At 45.9% G+C, this 13,675-nt stretch overlaps 1 protein-coding gene across 2 annotated transcripts in view; it reads left to right on the plus strand.

Moving 5' to 3' along the window:
- Positions 1–13,675, plus strand: part of KNDC1 (kinase non-catalytic C-lobe domain containing 1) — a 104,838-nt gene that overhangs the window by 48,037 nt on the left and 43,126 nt on the right. For both annotated transcript variants that reach the window (XM_077258537.1, XM_077258538.1), the window contains 8 exons: positions 1,061–1,132; positions 4,985–5,052; positions 7,364–7,522; positions 8,899–8,976; positions 10,082–10,142; positions 10,774–10,924; positions 11,442–12,172; positions 13,255–13,399. In XM_077258537.1, the coding sequence (XP_077114652.1) occupies positions 1,061–1,132; positions 4,985–5,052; positions 7,364–7,522; positions 8,899–8,976; positions 10,082–10,142; positions 10,774–10,924; positions 11,442–12,172; positions 13,255–13,399 (1,465 nt within the window). The remainder of the gene's footprint in view (positions 1–1,060; positions 1,133–4,984; positions 5,053–7,363; positions 7,523–8,898; positions 8,977–10,081; positions 10,143–10,773; positions 10,925–11,441; positions 12,173–13,254; positions 13,400–13,675) is intronic.

Raw genomic sequence — 13,675 nt, forward strand, 5'->3', positions numbered from 1 at the left:
AACTATGGGCACCCGTGATTGTCACGCTGGGCTGATGGACGCCGACCAAATGCACTACTTGGGGCGACTGTCGGTGATTGACCGATGCATTTAAGCGGTCACACTGCATCGATTGGAGCGGGCGGATAGGGGCAGATGCCGGCTGTATAACACAGGCAGCACCTGCCAATGGTAGCGAGGGCTCCGCTCCATGGCAAAAGAGTACACCATGAATTATGGGGGGTTTTAACGGGTTTTCCGGTTTCTAAAAACTCTTCTGCCCCCTGAGACCGTTTTCTGTTTAAACAAATAAATAAAAAATAAATATAAAAAAATAAATTAGGCCAAACTGTGCGAGACTCTCCCTTTCCAGGTCCAGCGCTGAGTCTCCACTGCTGCTTCTGGGGTATCTGTCATTTTCTGAGCACTGAGCCGCTGAACTCACTGATTGGCTATATGACTTCAGCAATAAGAGACATGTGGATCAGTGGCGGAGATTCATCTATGGACCTGGGGAGGGTGAGTAAAGCACAGTGTTTTTTTTTTGTTTGTTTGTTTGTTTTTTAATCTATAGCTGGAGTAAAGGGTATTTCTGAAACTGAAATATTCTTTTATTATCTGCAAACTGGTTATTATTGGAGTGGGTTCGCTCAGAAGACTTACACTGGGAGTGATGTGTTTCTAGAACAAGTGGCAGAAATCCATACGTCAGCAAGATTATGGCTGGGGTTTATCTAAAAATATGCAGTGACCCCGTACAGCAGCTGGAATCGGTCTCCATAATTGCCCCCTTCTATAATGTAGGAGCAGAGGGTAATGGTAAGGTGTTGGCAATATAACGGATCGAAGCGGGAGCCGCGGATGGGCCGAGTGACTCAGGATTCCGTAAATTTAGCAGAAAAAAAGCTGTAATTGTATGAATAATTTTGGTAATCTGTGTCCTCCGGTTCTGCAGGTGAGGAATAATACCGCCATTGTGTTTCTATATGTGTGTGGTCCCTTCTGATTGATCAGGCATGCAATGGTTAATCGGACCCTTGATGTTTCGGGAGCGCTGACGTCTTGTTCTCCTGTTTTGCAGCCATTTTGTGCCTGGAGTCTGTCTTCATCGACCACAGCGGAGAAGTTCTCTTTGTTACTCATCAGAAGGAAGGTGAAGTGGCTGATGAAAGCGAGCGATGATTGTCACATGAAAGTCTGGCTAAATAGCCTCATTATGGCTGACTCGCCCGCCCTGTTTTTTTTTCTTTTCCTTTTTTTTGTAGCTATATGTAGAAGTGTTTGTGATAATCCAGAATTATAATGACTATTCCTTAGAGGAGGCGGCTCGTCAGACCCTGTGTAGAAATGCCAGGAGGATGCCGAGCGGAGTAGAGACCGGCCGTGTCCCAGGGCAGCTTTACAGTTGTGCATCCTTCTGTAGTGTGCAATTTTTCCTTTTTGTTCCACACCACTTTTTTTGCAGGAATGTGCCACAGACCTAGCCTGAATCTATTGCCAGATTTCACTTCGTAAACTGCATGCATTATTTGAGGTCTCCTCAACCTGATGAGACTGGCATACTTACTCTGCAAATCATTGTCGGAATGGCTGCATAGTCTTTCTCCATCCCCGTCCATTTGACCTGATTGATAGTCTATCCGTGACCCTCCTCCCTGCTGCTGCTGAATCTCTGCACACCCAACCTGACAGTTCCTCAGTGACACACCTCCCTGCTGCTGCTGAATCTGCACACCCAGCCTGTTTAACAGTTCTTCAGTGTCAGTCCATGATGCTGTTCTCAGCACACCTAGTCTGGTAGATGGCACCTTGCTGTTATTTCTCCCTGCTGCTGAATTTCTGTGCATGTAGCCTGACTGACGTTTCCTCAGCATCCCTCCTCCATGCTGCTGCTGAATCTCTGTGCGCCAAACCTGATTCACAGATTCTCCATGTCGCTTCTCTCTGCTGCTGTTGAATCTCTGCACAGCTAGCCTTTTTGACAGTCCGTCAGTGTCCTTCTCCCTGCTGCTGTATCTCAACCCACCTAGCCCGGATGATGGCTTTCCTTTTTTACAGCTTAATGATATATTATCTCCTGAGTGTGATCCTGACAGCGATGTATCCCTCTTCCCTGCTGATGCTGAATCTGTGCACATCTAGTCTGATCCTCAGTGACCGTCTTCCCTGCTGCTGAATCTCTGCTCATCTAGCCTGATCCTCAGTAACACTCTTCCCTGCTGATGCTGAATCTCTGCACATCTAGCCTGATCCTCAGCGACACTCTTCCCTGCTGCTGCTGAATCTCTGCACATCTAGCCTGATAGTTCCTCAGTGTCCCTCTTTCCTGCTAATGCTGAATCTCTGCACATCTAGCCTGATAGTTCCTCAGTGACCCTCTTCCCTGCTGATGCTGAATCTCTGCACATGTAGCCTGATCCTCTGTGACCCTCTTCCATGCTGCTGCTGAATCTCTGCACATCTAGCCTGATAGTTCCTCAGTGACCCTCTTTCCTGCTAATGCTGAATCTCTGCACATCTAGCCTGATAGTTCCTCAGTGACCCTCTTCCCTGCTGATGCTGAATCTCTGCACATCTAGCCTGATCCTCAGTGACACTCTTCCCTGCTGATGCTGAATCTCTGCACATCTAGCCTGATAGTTCCTCAGTGACCCTCTTCCCTGCTGCTGCTGTTGCTGAATCTCTGCACATCTAGCCTGATCCTCAGTGACCCTCTTCCCTGCTGATGCTGAATCTCTGCACATCTAGCCTGAAAGTTCCTCAGTGACCCTCTTCCCTGCTGCTGCTGCTGAATCTCTGCACATCTAGCCTGATCCTCTGTGACCTTCTTCCCTGCTGATGCTGAATCTCTGCACATCTAGCCTGATCTTCAGTGACACTCTTCCCTGCTGCTGCTGAATCTCTGCACATCTAGCCTGATAGTTCCTCAGTGACCCTCTTCCCTGCTGCTGCTGAATCTCTGCACATCTAGCCTGATCCTCTGTGACCCTCTTCCCTGCTGATGCTGAATCTCTGCACATCTAGCCTGATAGTTCCTCAGTGACCCTCTTCCCTGCTGCTGCTGAATCTCTGCACATCTAGCCTGATAGTTCCTCAGTGACCCTCTTCCCTGCTGATGCTGAATCTCTGCACATCTGGCCTGATCCTCAATGACCCTCTTCCCTGCTGCTGCTGAATCTCTGCACATCTAGCCTGATAGTTCCTCAGTGACCCTCTTCACCTGCTGATGCTGAATTTCTGCACATCTAGCCTGATCCTCAGTGACCCTCTTCCCTGCTGCTGCTGCTGAATCTCTGCACATCTAGCCTGATCCTCTGTGACCCTCTTCCCTGCTGATGCTGAATTTCTGCACATCTAGCCTGATCCTCAGTGACACTCTTCCCTGCTGCTGCTGAATCTCTGCACATCTAGCCTGATAGTTCCTCAGTGACCCTCTTCCCTGCTGCTGCTGAATCTCTGCACATCTAGCCTGATCCTCAGTGACCCTCTTCCCTGCTGATGCTGAATCTCTGCACATCTAGCCTGATTGTTCCTCAGTGACCCTCTTCCCTGCTGCTGCTGCTGAATCTCTGCACATCTAGCCTGATCCTCTGTGACCCTCTTCCCTGCTGATGCTGAATCTCTGCACATCTAGCCTGATCCTCAGTGACACTCTTCCCTGGTGCTGCTGAATCTCTGCACATCTAGCCTGATATTTCCTCAGTGACCCTCTTCCCTGCTGCTGCTGAATCTCTGGACATCTAGCCTGATCCTCAGTGACCCTCTTCCCTGCTGCTGCTGAATCTCTGGACATCTAGCCTGATCCTCAGTGACCCTCTTTCCTGCTGATGCTGAATCTCTGGACATCTAGCCTGATCCTCAGTGACCCTCTTCCCTGCTGATGCTGAATCTCTCCACATCTAGCCTGATCCTCAGTGACCCTCTTCCCTGCTGCTGTTGAATCTCTGGACATCTAGCCTGATCCTCAGTGACACTCTTCCCTGCTGCTGAATCTCTGCACACCTAGCCTGATAGTTCCTCAGTGACCCTCTTCCCTGCTGCTGCTGAATCCCTGCACATCTAGCCTGATCCTCAGTGACCCTCTTCCCTGCTGATGCTGAATCTCTGCACATCTAGCCTGACGGTTCCTCAGTGTCCCTTCTCCCTGCTGCTGAGATCTCACACTGTGCAGTAGTAATGTTAAAAAACCCATTTTTTCCACTCAAGTAAAGTGGAAGAAAATTAGAAGACTATGATCACATGCAGCAGTGTTTTTTTTCTGCAACCAAAGCTGCTCTCTTGGCAGTAGAAATGCTGCTTTGAAAATGCTTTTTTTTTTGTTTGTTTGTTCAGTGTTGTTGGATCCAACTTACATGCATGCTTTGGCTACAGTACATGTTTAATAAATGTAATTTTATCCCCCCAAAAATGCTTCAAAGCTGCCATGAATAAAAACCTGCAAAATACTTTGGGTGTGTTTTTTGCAGCTTTTTTTTTTTCCACTTTTTTGTTGCTTCCTACGGGTGAAAAATCTCTGATGGAATGGACATGCTGCAGATTCTAAAAAAACGCAGCGCTTATCAAATTAAGACAGGTTAAAAACCAAGTGATTTCTGATATCTCATGGCTTTTGTGGTACTGTAAAACTCGGCTTTAAAAAAAAAAAAATCTGCTGCATGTGAACATAGTCCTGCTGAACTGCACCGTAAAGTTATGCTATAAAAACAGATTTTTTTTCCTTTTTCCTCCCACACTCCTCAAAGAAAACTCTTTTTGCCTTTATTGTTTTCTTCTTACACTAAATGCTACCATATGTGTTAGGGGAAAAAAATGTCGTTATTTCAAGGTGAGAATAAAAAACTGAAGCAGCTGTGTCCTTAGAGGGTTCAGATATTAAGACTTCACATCGTTCGCATGTTGCACACTTCCATAAGGGGGGTGGATGGCTATAGGTTTTTTCCTCCATACTTTTTTATTTTTCCGCTTTGTGTATTTCATTTCTTTTTTTCTTCTTTTATTTTTTCAGAGCCTTTTGACGCGTTTTGTGTTCCTCCTGAGTACGACCCTGACGGAGATGGATCTGGGACCGAAAAGGTACAATGCAACATTCCCTTTCCAATGTGATCTGAAAGTTTTATCGCTGTGTCAAAAACATCTCGCTACTCCGTGCAAAATGGAAAAAAAAAAAAGTGTTGCATTCAGTTCGCTCTGTTGTAGGGAGCGCACATCTGGCGCACACATGGATCTGTTTTTCTGGCGGCTAAATATAGTGTTCATAGAGATGTAGGAGCTGAGGTTTCCAGTGCTGCAGCCATGATCGGGGTTAAAATCACTGCAAGCCCCTCCTAGGGCGCGGGCACCATCACACTACATTCCCATAGGGACAGCTGTGCCAGAAACCAGATGGGAGACATGTGCCTGACCTCTCCTTTGTGTCCAAAGCTGAAGTGTATGACAAGATGTTTCTCAGTCTTGTCAGCGAGTGCTGGGATTTATCCCATATTTGTGGCTAATTAGTAGATAATACAGGACGGCTTCAGATGTCTGGCTGCGTCCACGCGCTGCGCTACCGTCTGCGGCAGCACCGCTCCGGCCACCTGCAGGTGCGAAGAAGTGCACAAGGTTTGCAGATGTAGTTGTTCCTTACAAATTACCAGATCAGCTATATAGTATATAGGTCGCATCCCTGAAGGACATTTATGATGACGAATGTCTGATGTCTGGGGGCCCAGCAGTGATTAGAGCCCCCCTGGACAACTAAAAGTGGCGCCATCCTCTGTGTAGCCCAGTGCAAAGAATGCTGAAGAGTGCACCCTTTAAAGAGGACCCTGACGTCTGATTTTTAGTAAATGCCTAAATTTGCATTAGGCCAGTCTGTATCCAGAACCCGGCCTGAAAAGAACAATTCTGGAGCATCTCTTTGTTGTCATCCCTCTGTTACTCTTCCGGGAAATGTAAAAATAAATTGATGATATGACTTTACTTTAAAAAAAATAAATAACTGTAAAAAAAAATGAGCAAATCTAGCGATGAACGAACGTGCTTGGATAAGGTGTTATCTGAGCATGCTCGTGTCCTAATTGAGTATGTTCCATGTGCTCGAAAAAATGCTCGAGTCGCCGCGGCTACATGTCACACGGCTGTTCAACAGCCACAACACATGCAGGGATTGCCTAATACACTGGCCTAATAAGCAGGTAACCCCTGCATGTGTTGCAGCCGTGAGACATGCAGCGTCAGCGAGTTGAGCAACTTTTTTGAGCACGCTGAAGTCACTCAGTTGGCACCTAATGCCTTTTTCAAGCATGTTCGCTCATCACTAGGGAATTCCCTACAGTAAGTAAATACTAATTGTCCATGTAAATGACATGGGGTACTTAGACAAGATGTACCCATCGTCGTTTAACTTACACATGGTGAGGTTACAGGTTTGGACAGTCCTGATGGGTCACCTTGTCGTGGTTGTATGACTTTTATGCTTTTTTTTTTTAAATCAAAATAGCATTACCCAAGTACCCAATGTTATTTACATGTACTATTACTATTTACTTGCTGTAGAGCACCGTATTTCCTCATTTTGATTTTTTTCTTTGCTTTTGCCTGTGAAATGGTCACCGTGTGAGCGTTCTCTTACACTTTGCACATATACCAGCTTATAGTGTGAGTGGAGCCCATGCACATTAGATACCATGGTGCGATCCCGTGATCACCTTCTTAATACGTCCCGGGGGTCCCTGAATTGTTGGGGAATGAGGGTGAGAGATCAGTCATTTAAAATGCTGCCTGTGTATGGGGGTCTGGAAAGAATAGGGGTTCGTCAAAACCACTGTCTACATTGTTTGGTCTCCTTGACGCGCTCTTTGATGAGGGTTTTTTTTAGCACCTAGCATACATGTCCAGGAGGAATGGCAAATACAGAATTTTTAAGAAAGCTGCTCCATCTTTGTAATCTGGTAAGGAATACAAGTGTATACTTCGGAGATGCGTCAGGAGGGTGGTCAGGTCCCATTGTCTTCACTAAAGACAATGATTAGCGGAAGGTGCACTGACACTGTACAATCACAATATAAGCTTTCCTGGTAGCAGTGATTTCCCATGTAAATAGTCTGCTGATTAACATTAATTTTGGCTTTGTGACAAGATCGTTGTTCTCGGCAGCGCATGTGCTGCCGAGATCAATGGCTGCCTATACGCACAGAACTGTCTATTGCTGATCGTTCTGTGCACATCTGCAGGACAGTCTGCTATGAAACCAAGGCCGATCAGCGGATGTTACCAGTCTGCAGCCGTTTGTTTCCTGGTGTGATCCCGGCCCTACCTTTTACGTGCTCTGTCTTGTATCCCGGTGTCCATCTCTGTGGTTTGTAACGTTTTGCACATTTTCCTTGTTTTTTCTTATTTCCAGGCCTGTGTTTATGGCATCGCAGCTATTTTATGGTCCGCAGCCAAATTCAATTTCCCGGCTCATCACAAGCTGGCGCTGCCCAAAAAGCTTAAGCGGTTCCTGCTGCAAATGGCGAAGAGGGACTCGGAGGAGAGGCCAAGTTTAGGTGAAGCCTCGCAGGTAACCGCACACAGATGCATGCGAGCCTGGCGGAGAAAACGCGGCGACATTCCCCCGCTCCACATCCGGAGGCTCATCGGGTTACATGATGACGGCAGATGCAGCCGGGATAAATAAATGCTGTACCTGTGTGAATTCCAAAAATGTCATTATTCTAGTGGGTTTTCTGCTCTGTGCCATGTAAAGAGATCGGCTGCGGAACGTAAAACTCCAAGGTGCCGCAGTGCGGTATTTCACCCATTAAGGGTGTCATATTTTACATTTGTCCTCTTTCCTTGTCAATATGACCGTATGCGGACTTATTTTTTTGTGAGACGAGTTGTCGTTTTGAATGACGCCGTTCAAACCTTATACTGAAAAACAGGAAACTTTCCAAGTGGAGTACACGCAGAATTGTGAAACAAAAAGTGGGGTAAATAGTAAAACAAATGGAAATCCGCACTTGTTTTTTTTATTATTCGCTTTAACAGCCGGATTCTGTAGGTCGGTCCGATTACAGCGATACCAAACTTGTGTAGTAATTTATTTTTTTTATTTTTTATTTTTTTTGTTTTTTATTCTAATGGTTTTAAAAAAAAAAAACTGAACTTTGTTCAAAATAAATTTTAAAAAATTGTTTTTTGTTGCGATTTTTCCAAGACCCAAAACCTTTTTTATTATTTTGTGGATGTAACTGTGGCAGGGTTTCTTTTTTTGTTCCATACTGTTCTGTATTGGGGCCATTTTGGGCTATATATGACATTAATTGCATTTTTTTGGGTGGGAGGAGAGGTGGTGGGGTGGAACAGCAATTTTAATCTTCACTATATGGATTCAATAATTAAAAAATATTTTCCAAGATCAGATTGTGGTGGTGCCCGATATATTAATTTATTTTTACATTTTCTCTATTTATTTATTTATTTATTTAGTTTTTTACAGTGCACTTTATTTTTAGTCCCGCTAGGGGACTTGAACCTGCAGTTTTTTCATAGTTTGATTGCTTGCACCATATTCCGCAATACCTCAGAATTACAGAATATAGTAAAATCATCATTCTCTCCTATGAAGCCCAGGACTTCTAAGATGGCAGCAGCCCCCCATCTGCCATACCAGCCCCCCAATCACGTTGCAGGGAATAATGGGCTCAAACTGCTGTGCCACCAGAATGGTGGAACTTAAATGTTTCTGTAAGTTGTCAACAGTGGCATTTAAGTGGTTAAACCACCACTGACCACTGTTAGAGGCTGACCGTATTACACAGCCGGCATCTGCACTGTGTGGAGCGGGCGGGCTCAGATCGGGAACCCACCAAGCAGTTTGTATATATTACACACACATAACTTTTTACTTGTTTGTGGCCTGTTTTATTGATGGCGTAATCCTTCTTATTTCAGGTCTGCAGGAAACATCTGGAGCAAAAGAAACTAGACAGTAAAGCGATATGGGCAGGATTAATCGGCCTCACCGATCAGGTGGGCAGATAAGTAGATGAGGGGTCATTCTAAGCTTATATAAAGCCGACATAGTCCAGAGCATCGTACACACCTTGTAAGCCATCATGTCTGTCCTCAGGCCTCCACCACCCACTCTTCCTCTTCCTCCTTTTTCTCTTCCTACTCTTTCTCCTCCTCCTCTTCCTCTCCTTACTCTTCCTCTTCTTCCACTCTTCCTCCTCCTTGTCCTCTTCCTCCTCCTCCTTCCTCCTCCTCCTTCCTCTTCCTCCTTTTCCTCTTCCTCCTTTTCCTCTTCCTCCTTTTCCTCTTCCTCCTCTTCTTCGTCTTCTTCCTCTTCCTCCGGTAATCCCATCCAGCAGAGATGAGGTGCAGTGGAGGCCAAAAGAGTAATAAAGGCGGACAAAGTTCAACTTTTATTACGTCTTCCAAAAAAGATTGTTAAAAGGTCATCAGGTTAAAACCAAGCGAGATACAATAGGCAACAGTCGTTTCCCACCATCCACTATGCTTCATCTCTGGTGACCATGTATGTGTGGGGCTCCCGTGTGAAATGTAAGGTGACTACGGAGATGCAGAGATACCGGCGTACGGGGCCACACGTGTTCATGGTAATCTCTTCTATTGTGACGGGAGATAAGTTGGGTTCAGGTCCCTGAGGTGACATGGACATCTCACCCTGACATTTTTGCTTAGGGCTTCAGCCAACCTTAAGGTGCCCATACACATTTGAGGAGATTCGTCCAAACCTCTGACTTCTTTGCACGTAAAAGGGGCTTTCAAAACCTTGTCTAGGTGGTAAGAAAGGATAGGCACACCAAAATGTATTGCCCTTAGATACGCCACCTCCAGAGGTGTCCGACCACAGTTTACTCAACTCCCCCCCTCATCAAAACCAGATGCATGCACCACCATCAGCGTGTGTATTGGGTGGGAGCGGGCAACTGTCAAGGGATGTGTGTTTTTAGTGCCGCTTATAGCGCAAATCTGGTGCCGTTCACACTTTGTTCGGTATAAACACTTGTTTTGACATTTGCCCTTGACCTTTGCAGCCAATGGATGCCCATACAGTCTGCCATTGATCATCATTGTAAAAAGATAATCCCTTTGTTTTCCCTACCCTTAGAGTGTGCCGAGCTGCCTATACAATGACGAGGAGGGCCGTCATATATCGGGGTCTTCAGCAGGTAAGCAGAAGCTAACATTCATGTCCATAATCTGCGCCCAAACGTTTCATGGGGGACAATTGATGGTCTTTCTTGAACTGCTAATGACCTTAGATATAACCTGATGGATCAGCGCTCGTTTAAAGCCCCTTCACACGGACCGATGCCACCCGTGGGGTCATCGGCAGCACGTCCCCTGCTCTCGCGAGGAGATGTACTGCCGACAGTTCTGCTCTTTAGGTCGTATAAGTGATCTGATCAACCACTTAATGTACATCGATGATCTCGTGTTCCTACAAAGACTTGTTCTTAATAATAATAATAATAATAATATTAATAACCTTTATTTTTATATAGCGCTAACATATTCCGCAGCGCTTTACAGTTTGCACACATTATCATCGCTGTCCCCGATGGGGCTCGCAATCTAAATTCCCTATCAGTATGTCTTTGGAATGTGGGAGGAAACCGGAGAACCCGGAGGAAACCCAGGCAAACACGGGGAGAACATACAAACTCTTTGCAGATGTTGTCCTTGGTGGGGATTGAACCCAGGACTCCAGCCTTGTTCTTCCCGATATCGGCCATGTAGAGCGGCCTGGAGTCGGCCATTGTGCCGGGAAACTTATGAAATCAACGTTTCTATTCGCAGGTTTTGTTCCGGTCGCAACGCAAACAAAGCTGATGGCGGTGAGAGGACCGGTCCCGCTGAAGGACCTCCCCACCAATCTACCTGTGGCATTCACCTCTCCAGCCACGTATTTCAAGCCTATCGTTATTATGCAGAACCCAGACATCCGCAGGTGCGGAGCTTGAATTGTATTGTGTGACTGCTGCTGTACCAGCACAAAAAGAACGAGAACCGAGTTAATGGGGTATTTTCATCTCCAAGATCCTATCCCAATATGTAATGGGTATAATATCAGCAAATGCCTCCAATTAGAAATGGAGAATAGTTCTTCTGATTCACTATGTTGCTTACCCCGTGTGCAGGGCATTGCAGTAGCTTAGGTATCCATGGTTACGACCACTGATATAGTGACAATTAGCTGTTAGGCTACCGGTCACCTAGGCAAGGATGGCAGCGCTTACAAGCTCTTTACTATGGGTGGGATCAGGTTCGGTGCCTCCGCTCCTCAGATGACGCAAAGCTACCTCTACTCGCGACATTTGGGGGTAAGGGGGCACACTGTTCGGACCAGCAGTACCACTATACCGGTTTGAACTGTCAATCATCTCACAGCCCGATAGATTAACCCTTTTGCGTTCTGAGCCCCTGGATAAACCTTTTTATTCTAAATACATGTATATTTCTTCCAGCAATCAAATACCGAACCCAAAACCGTATGTGAGTCCCGAAGATCACGTAGAAGAGGACATATCCGTGACTGACATAGAGAACCACGTGGCCGCAGATAAATCGAGCCAAGTATTAAAATCTGGCGGTGATTCCTTCCGAGCCAAAGTTTCTTTTAACCCAAACTCCAGTATTACGGACTGTTCCTGCGATCGGAAAGACAAAAGCCCTTCGGCGGCCTCTTCGGTGTCTTCCAACTCCTCCACGCTGACCAGTAGCCCCATTGTCAATAATTATCTATTGAAGCAGGATCCGAAAACTGGAAATCTCACGCTTGTCCGAGTCCAGCTCAGTATTCCAGAGCATATCCCAAGTGTATCCCTGGCAGCCGAGCCCGCTTCCAAGACCATTAAGACCCCCTCCATGCCCCCTTCTGGAACTATGGTAAATAATGATACGGTTAGTAATGACCATGGGTCCTCCAGATCTCCTCCAGCAGCCTCATCCGACCAAAGTAAAGCACCACCAAGTTCTCCCAACGATGGGTTACCTTCTGTGAACGGCACCCTTGTCAATAATTGGCTGGGGAAGCAAGATTCCCCCTCCAGTAACGCCCCACCTGACACTTTGGTTAATGGAGGATCTCCACCTAGAAAATGCACAGGTTCTCCGCTGCAGAAAGTGGTGACCCTCCTACATGAGGAGTTTGCATTTGATGGCTACTTGGAAAATGGAGTTGAAGATATTGCAATGGGTAAGTAGTCAAATCCAGAAAGGTGTAGTACGTAATGGGGCAATCCGGCCTAAATGGGTTACCACCCATCAAGTGGTTAGGTGAGACATGTTACATCGGCATGGAACCGCTACTGATCTGCAGAAAAAAAGGACTTGCATGCCCCCTGCACCCCCCCATTGCATGAGGATGATTGCACGTGTTTCCTGGCTCTACAAATAAGTCTATGACACCATTAAAGGAGTCTTGGATATTATAGATCAGAATGGAGGGGAGAGGGTTAAGTCTTAAACTTCTTTAAAGGCCTACTCTCATCTTCCTAGATGGATAGGACTATTAAAAACAAGCACTTTTGCCATTTACTGCTTATTAAAATCTACCGCCGTTCTTGAGATATTAGTGTTTTTCTTTTTTTTTGTTTACAGCTCGTTGTCTAGGAGACTGACCACCGCCACTGTCCTGTTTGTAAGCGCTGTGCTGAAGCTAGGCAAGATTAGGAGGCAACAGTGTGCTCTAGCGATCTCTGCCAGGTTCAACACCGTGCTTACAAGGTCAAAAGAATGGAGCCTGTAGGCACTGCACGTGTTCGGTTATCAAAAAGTGGTCAGTCTCCAAGGCAACGAGCTGTAAACAAACAAAAAAAAAGTGTTAATAGAATGGATTAAAATTTTAATACGAAGTGAATCAGAGCAAAAACTGTCTGATTTTGACCTTTAGGCAGGTTCCCTTTAGGTAGTCGGTGTGCCTGCTGTCAGGATTCTCCGCCGCTGGGAGCTGGCGGGCGCGTGACTGCAAGTATGCGATTTGATACATGCAGTCACCTGCAAACTAGACGTCCGCGGCCTCGCTCAATACAAGGGAATTGAAAGAGGCCGGACACGTCTAGTCGTAATGTGGCCGGAAGTATGAAAATCGTATACTTGTCGGAAGATGACCCCGCAGCCCCAGCACTGGAGAATCCTTGCACACCCTGCACTCACATAGAGTAACTTTACACTTGTACCCCAAGCCTGGACAACCCCTTTAAGTTCACCTTGTCTGCATGACTTTTTTAGCTTTTTTTTCTTTATTTTTTTTCTTTTCTTTCTTTTATTTTTGTGTAGGTGAATATATTCTTGCCCTGAAAGGTCTTCAGCATACGACCTTCAACAGCGCCATCTGTGAGAAGTTCTGTGACCTCTACTGGGACGACCTCCTGCTGGAAAACCTTTACAAGATAATCAATGGCAGATCTCCTCCACCCATCAGGTGCCGCACATGGAACGTGTTTTTCCAGCAGATCCTGTATTAGATTTTTTTCTATCAGAATAATCTTTATTTTCTGTATGACAATAATATTCCCCTCTGTCATCCTACAAATATTGGACCAGAACGTGACGGCTGCAACAAATACATATATTGGCTCAAATCGATTTATGGGTGACATAGGGGGACAGACGGAAAGCATCGTGGTTTTGAGCTGGGAGAGCTGGGCTAGATATCGAGATGAAGAACGCTTTAAAGGGATAGTCTGGGATTAGAAAT

This window comes from Ranitomeya variabilis, chromosome 4 (genome assembly GCF_051348905.1).
Source record: "Ranitomeya variabilis isolate aRanVar5 chromosome 4, aRanVar5.hap1, whole genome shotgun sequence".
In the NCBI taxonomy this organism is placed as follows: Eukaryota; Metazoa; Chordata; class Amphibia; order Anura; family Dendrobatidae; genus Ranitomeya; species Ranitomeya variabilis.